The sequence below is a fragment of the Lepidochelys kempii genome, chromosome 1, assembly GCF_965140265.1.
Source record: "Lepidochelys kempii isolate rLepKem1 chromosome 1, rLepKem1.hap2, whole genome shotgun sequence".
In the NCBI taxonomy this organism is placed as follows: Eukaryota; Metazoa; Chordata; order Testudines; family Cheloniidae; genus Lepidochelys; species Lepidochelys kempii.
Genome location: NC_133256.1, coordinates 61,105,406 through 61,113,068, shown reverse-complemented (window position 1 = coordinate 61,113,068; position 7,663 = coordinate 61,105,406). Strand labels below are relative to the sequence as shown.

Sequence of the window (7,663 nt, the reverse complement as noted above, 5' to 3'; positions counted from 1 at the left end):
TGATCCATTCCTTAATTTAACTGAAAAGTAGAGGAGACAACACTATTTGCCAGAACAGAGGCAAGGGATGATTTGTGAATAATATCACTCCAGGTCAGAAATTTAAATCCAAATCTTAATTTTCTCAGGATTGCTTGTAGGTATGGCTATTCCACTCAATTGTAGGCCTTTTCAGCATCTAATGACAGGATAGCAGCTGGGAGCATCAGTTATTTGTGCCTGGCAAATTAAATGGAATAATTTCTGAGTACTGTCTGCCGCTAATCTGCTACGAATAAAACCCATTTGGTCTCCATGAATGATTGATAAAGCAATGTTGTTTAAGTGTGAAGTGAGAACCTTTGTCCGAATTTTATGATCTGGGTTCAATAGTGATGGAATAGGTCATTGCCATAATGAAGACTGTCCGTGTCTTCTTTTAGAATTAGGGTAAATCATCACCAGTCTCGTATCCCAGGACATAAATTGAGTATCTTTCTAGAAGATTTATGGTTGAGATAGAGCATTTGGACTTCATACAGGAATCACTTGGTGAAATTCTATGGCCCATGTTATATAGGAAGTCAGACTAGTTGCTCATAATGGTTCATTCTAGAGTTAAAAATCTATGAACCAGTTTTTCTGGGAGCTCCAGAAGCTGGTAGGTCTGTCTTGTCAGAATGTTTTTCATTGGTCAAAAGCAGAGAGAAATCACCCAAGAGCTTTTGAGTGCCTTTAGGCCAGTGGTGGGCAACCTGCGGGCCATCAGGGTAATCTGATTGCAGGCCGTGAGACATTTTTCTGATGTTGACTGTCTGCAGGTACGGCCCTCCACGGCTCCCAGTGGACGCGGTACGCTGTTCTCAGATAATGGGAGCTGCAGGAAGTGGCAGCCAGCACAACGGAGACAGCATGGCATTCGTATAAGATAAGATATTACATTACAGAAAAACCTGGGTGTCATATACAAGGGACCCATGATCTTGAAATGAAGGGTTGGAGTTTCAGCTCAACTGTGCATCTGTGAAAAGACAGGCACAAGGCATTTTCCCCACATCTTGTATTCCTGCATAGCCAGGCACAACACTGTAGGAGACTTCAGACATTGCTCCTTGGTAATGCCATCACCACAGCTAGTTATATACCCGGTAAAGGTAGTGTGCACAATACAGCCCTTTGAAAATAAGATCTAGTTTGTCACTGCAGGACGAGCTCAGGAAGAAGCTGTAGCTGAGATAGCAAGAATTCCTTCAGGTGATTTTGCTGCATTATGGCCCCTTCTCATCATGTCCGTTGCAGGCCATGACTTTTAAGTGACAGACTGGCCCTCTGTTTGTATACACCATTTATTTTGTAACTTTTATATTACATATAATCAGAAAGGAAAGAAATAAGTGGGACGATTTAGATGTGCACAGTAATGATTCTGGAAAGGTAGTGCAGAAATCAGTTATCGGTTTCAGAATACTTTCAAAATGAACGAGATTGAGAAAGGGAAGTACTTTGAAGAACAAGTGCCTCTTTCACCACTGAGCAGATCCACCTTCTGGTGGTCAAGATGGTGCACAGTCCTATTGGACTCAGCACTGTTCCGGGATGTAAAAATAGCAACAGTAACTATAGACACATCCTTTCCACTTAGGATGAAGGGACACAGTCGCCTAACTAAGTTGGATTTGGATTTAGACAGGGATCACTGTCTAATTACCTTCAGAATGCCTCTTTCTGCACACCCTGCCACATCAGTCACGCTCAGCAGGAACACTTCAGCTGGCACATGAGGTATGAATTCATGGGGTTGAGAGGCAGGACATTCCTAGTGAAGGGTCTCACTACACTACTAATAATCCAGGCTGAGTGTGAGACTCACCATGTAGAGAGTATAATGCAAGAGCTAACACAGGCATTTCCTAAATCACCACCACTTTATCACATATCATATGACAACCAAGTGCCAGGATCTGACCACTATAAAAAGAAGGTGGAGAGCGGAGCTCTTCCTTATAGAAGCACTCAGAGTACAGTGATGAATGCTTGCATTACAGAGTCATTTTACGGAGATGCAGAGCTCTTTTGCTGAATCTCTTTGATGTCAGATGCTTAATCCCTGCATAGAGATGCAGAGGTATTTACGCTGAGTCACGCTAAGGTTAGGTCGGGGTGTACAATTAACTCCAATCTAGTAGTATATGAGATGGTGAGTGATTCTCTGAAACAGACTTAATTATGGGCATTGCAAAGAGAATCCTGCAGGGCAAAAAATGTTGGTGCATCCAAGCTTTGGAATAAAGCTGTGGCTGAAGCTTATGATCTCTTATATACATTCCATATTATAATGGGGATGCAAAATATCATGGCATATTATGCACTGAGAAAACTGTTTGGGAAACCTTCACCATTACATAAGACACACACCTTTAAATGTGGAATATTTCGTATCTGCATGGTTTACCTACCAGGCACTGTAAGCATCTATTTTACATTAGGCAGAGATTTAGCTTGTGCCTCGGACTTTGTGGAAAGCATTAGCACGTCGTGCCTTACCGAAATAGTGATATTACAACAGGTCAGTTCCATTAGAATGGGAGGGAGAAAGAAAGAAAGAAGTTGGATTGCTTCATTAACTTCTAACATGCAATTTTTTCCCACTGAAGTTAGAGAAAATTGAAGCAAAAAAAAAAGCACAGTGAAAAGTCAGTGTATTATAGCACAGAAAACTCCCCATAAATTAAAATCACATTGAAAATATTTTTCAAAAGTTTTATTATCATACATTTTATACTCGTTTAAAAACATTTAAAAAGTAAAATATTCAGTTTAGTGCACACAGTAGTATTTCAATTTTTTTTCTTTGAACCTCAGCAGATAAGCACCTAGTAAAAATGAACACAATGCCCCTCTCCTTTCCCCCACCACAAGCCTCTGCAAGCGGTCAGATTTTTTGGCTAATTCTAGAGGAGAGAGCAGGTTATTCCTGCAGGTTCCATAGTCATGGAAGCTATAAGCATGCTGAAAAATAAATTACGAAAAAAATATAATGAAACCTTTCACTGTCATTAAAGATTAAATATGACTTTGATAATCAACTGCTTCAAAGATGCGTGAACAATGACAGAAAGAAACCGGTCACTGAAGATTGCTCACTGAAGTGGGTGTGAAGTTGAAGTCAGGGTGAAATCACAGTGTGGCTCAACAAGATAACATTATGAAAAAAAAGCATCCCTAGAGCTTTTTCAAGGTCAGTCGGTCAAGGCCAGATAAAAGTACATATTCCACAAACATCCTGTAACAAGGGAAAACAGAATACAAGTCATCTTACGCAGCAAAACAAAAATAAAAAACAAATCATACAGCTACAGGATTGAGTCCATTGGAAACCAGTGTTTCCCTTTGCCTCTGACATGTTTTATTTTGTAATTTAAAAGGATTTCATTTTTTTATCTTATTATAAATTTGACTTACAAAATGTTCTAGTTATCTGCAGACACATTAATAGCTCTTTGAACAATATATTAATGTAGCAGTCTGGGACGTGATCTCAGATCAACAGTAAAATAAGCCTTACAAGAGAGTATGACAGGATCATGGTGATGTACATTATATACCAGATATTGTAGGGATTGTGAAAAAAAAGAGAGTTACAATTAACTCAGCTCATTTAGCTACATAAGGGTTTTTTTTAAAAAAAAAACCCTTAAGTATTGTTATCTGAAAAGTGACGGTAAAATGGAACTTTCTTCCATAGACATACTGCAGGTGTCCATTTACCGCCATATATGCCTACTTCAACTTGAGCAAGGTTTTACTGCAATTTACTCCTCTTAGCCAACGCAGAGCCAATACAACAGAGGGAGTCTATTTTAGAGTGGCTCATGTATCAGCGATAGAATTGGCCAAAAGGGTAGACGTGGCAATGTGTGAACCACAAAGAACCCAGGTTAGCTTTCAGATTCCAGGTTATGCTTGCTGAGCTGGCATTTGCCTGCCTCGCCACCCCTGACAGAGACACACACACACACACACGCGCGCGCCTTGTCAGCTGAGCAGACTTGAGCTGGAATTCATTAAAAGATAATATAGAGCACTCTTCAGAATACATCCATGTTAAAAAAAAAAATCATTCCAAAGATAACTGTTTAAATTAATGAAAAAATATAAAGAACCACTAGGAGGTTTTGTCCCATAGGGGACACAGGGCAATGAAAGGGAACATTTAAAAACAAAGTAATCCCACAGAATTTCAAACAAAACAGGGTTGGTTTTTTTAAGTCTCTCCACACACATTCTATCACTTGAAGAGATGATATTCTGAGCCCTATTCCAAGGCCAGAGCTATGAAAGACATCAATACTGGGGCATCAGACACCCCAGACCTCATATTTTAAGATTCCAGGAGTCCTAGTTCTGCTAAGCTTTCAATTCTCTTCCTTGGGGATTGTGAATTAGCAGGGAAGAAAATCTAAAGAAAATCCTTTCCTTTCTAAAATACGGCAGTTTATTTCTATGTTGCATCCTTCAAACAGTATCACAGAGAGAGGTATAATAGAGACTAACACTTTACAGATTTAAGGATTTGCAGAACGGAGTGTGGCAATTTGTACAGGCAGGGGGAAAAAGCAATAGACTGAGATGAAGAGAAGATAAATGTAGACACAATAAAGAAGAAAATTCCACTTTAAAACAAAGGGCCTGATTCCCACATCACCTCCACCAGTTTTAAGAAAGTGAACTCCACTGACTTCTGTGGTGTCCCTTTTAATTTACACTTGTGTATGTGGAAGGAGGATTAGGGCCACAACATTTTAGAAACTTTATCCATAAATGGAAGAATAGGTAGCATACATTAGATGCACAGCTAGCATTTCATTTATGGTACTCCACCACCCCATGTTCTCAGAAACCTACCCTGGCCAATGTCCATGACTGTGTAACAGAAGACAGGTTTTCCGAAGTGAGAACTGGTCTATATTGGTCAATGGTGTAGTTGCACTGATGTAGCTATACTGATGCTAGTGTAGATGTGATGCTCCAATTTAAACTCTTACTTGCAGTGGTGCAGCTTACCTTGGGTTGAAGTAGTATACATAACACAATGATACAAGTTCTGCAGTCGGTTACAGCCAGCTGGTCTCATATACTTCAGTGGGGTTGTATAGATCGGATTTGGCCCTCAATTATACATGTACAACTCCACTATGAGAATGAGATCACATGGCTATAGCTGAATTGTATGTGTCTTTGTTTTATATATAATATAAATCATAGCTATATTATGTAACTGTGTAGACTAAAGTTAACAATCATTTACATGTTTAACACAAATCACCTCTTGTTGTGACATTTAATTACAAGTGGTAATAATTTAGTTTCCAGTTTAAAAGATAATTAACTGACATCTGCATAACACTTGAAGTCAACTAATATAGTTTATTATTCTTACCTTTTTTTGCTTGTATTATTCTTTTACTCAAAATACCTTGAGCGCTAGACAAGAAGGAAAGGTACCTGTGTTAATACAGTATAAATACATATGCACAGAAATATTTACTAAAGGAAGTATTGTTAAATATATAATTAGGGAGAAAATTTCAAAGGCACATATGAGATTGGGTAATAAAATTACAGTAAAAATATTAAGCAAATATTGACTCTTTAATATGAATAGAAGGATGTATTTACCCACGAGACAAAATATTTTCTGCATGGGTTCACTAAATGAGGTCAACATAGGTATTGTTCTGAATGTTTGAGATATCTGGAACTCTCACCACTACAATGTTGCACTTCAAAAGTGTTTTTTCTTGATGTGATGCTGACAGTCCTGGGGCCAGCTCATGCAAAGGCCCCAAGGCCTTAACTGAACACTGACAAAATGCATAGCTAGAAACTAGTCTGGCTCACCTGTGTGTTGGTATTGTTAAAACAGGTATTGGAGTTATAAAAATGTGTTCAATGCTTAGATTTTATGAAATGCTTGTAGGATGATGCATGCAATAATCTCATTTATAAAATCTGTACTCCACGTTATAAAGTTATATTGAGTGCTTGCATTGTAAGCCTCTGTCATAAATTTAAAGGGAAGGGTAAACACCTTTAAATCCCTCCTGGCCAGGGGAAAAACCCTTTCACCAGTAAAGGGTTAAGAAGCTAAGACAACCTCCCTGGCACCTGACCAAAATGACCAATGAGGAGACAAGATACTTTCAAAGCTGGAGGGGGGGGAACAAAGGGTTCTCTCTGTCTGTGTGTTGTTTTTGCTGGGACCAAAGCAGGAATGCAGGTCAGAACTCCTGTAAAAAGTCAGTAAGCAATCTAGTTAGATATGTGTTAGATTCTGTTTTGTTTAAATGGCCGATAAAAGAAGTTGTGCTGAATGGGATCAATCATAGAATATCAGGGTTGGAAGGGACCCCTGAAGGTCATCTAGTCCAACCCCCTGCTTGAAGCAGGACCAATTCCCAGTTAAATCATCCCAGCCAGGGCTTTGTCAAGCCTGACCTTAAAAACCTCTAAGGAAGAGATTCTACCACCTCCCTAGGTAACGCATTCCAGTGTTTCACCACCCTCTTAGTGAAAAAGTTTTTCCTAATATCCAATCTAAACCTCCCCCACTGCAACTTGAGACCATTACTCCTCGTTCGGTCATCTGCTACCATTGAGAACAGTCTAGAGCCATCCTCTTTGGAACCCCCTTTCAGGTAGTTGAAAGCAGCTATCAAATCCCCCCTCATTCTTCTCTTCTGCAGACTAAACAATCCCAGCTCCCTCAGCCTCTCCTCATAAGTCATGTGTTCCAGACCCCTGATCATTTTTGTTGCCCTTCGCTGGACTCTCTCCAATTTATCCACATCCTTCTTGTAGTGTGGGGCCCAAAACTGGACACAGTACTCCAGATGAGGCCTCACCAATGTTGAATAGAGGGGAACAATCACGTCCCTCGATCTGCTCGCTATGCCCCTACTTATACATCCCAAAATGCCATTGGCCTTCTTGGCAACAAGGGCACACTGCTGACTCATATCCAGCTTCTCGTCCACTGTCACCCCTAGGTCCTTTTCTGCAGAACTGCTGCCTAGCCATTCGGTCCCTAGTCTGTAGCGGTGCATTGGATTCTTCCATCCTAAGTGCAGGACCCTGCACTTATCCTTATTGAACCTCATCAGATTTCTTTTGGCCCAATCCTCCAATTTGTCTAGGTCCTTCTGTATCCTATCCCTCCCCTCCAGCGTATCTACCACTCCTCCCAGTTTAGTATCATCCGCAAATTTGCTGAGAGTGCAATCCACACCATCCTCCAGATCATTTATGAAGATATTGAACAAAACCGGCCCCAGGACCGACCCTTGGGGCACTCCACTTGATACCGGCTGCCAACTAGACATGGAGCCATTGATCACTAACAATGATCAATGTTAGTGATGTATATTCCTGTTTTTGTGTCTTTTTGTAACTTAAGGTTTAGCCTAGAGGGATTCTCTAAAGTTTTGAATCTGATTACCCTGTAAGGTATTTACCATCCTGATTTTACAGAGGTGATTCTTTTACTTTTTCTTCTATTAAAATTCTTCTTTTAAGAACCTGATTGCTTTTTCATTGTTCTTAAGATCCAAGAGTTTGGGTCTGTGTTCACCTATGCAAACTGGTGAGGATTTTTATCAAGCTTTCCCCAGGAAAGGGGGTGTCG

General features: G+C 40.0%; 1 protein-coding gene across 3 annotated transcripts in view; it reads right to left on the bottom strand.

Annotated features, from left to right (window-relative positions):
* Positions 1-2,725: 2,725 nt before the first annotated feature.
* The window catches only part of EPSTI1 (epithelial stromal interaction 1), an 81,203-nt gene continuing 76,265 nt past the window's right edge, over positions 2,726-7,663 (bottom strand). For all 3 annotated transcript variants that reach the window (XM_073345481.1, XM_073345463.1, XM_073345500.1), the window contains 2 exons: positions 5,420-5,463; positions 2,726-3,262 (listed from right to left, as the gene is read on the bottom strand). In XM_073345481.1, coding sequence (XP_073201582.1) covers positions 5,443-5,463 — 21 coding nt within the window. In that variant the 3' untranslated portion in view covers positions 2,726-3,262; positions 5,420-5,442. The remainder of the gene's footprint in view (positions 3,263-5,419; positions 5,464-7,663) is intronic.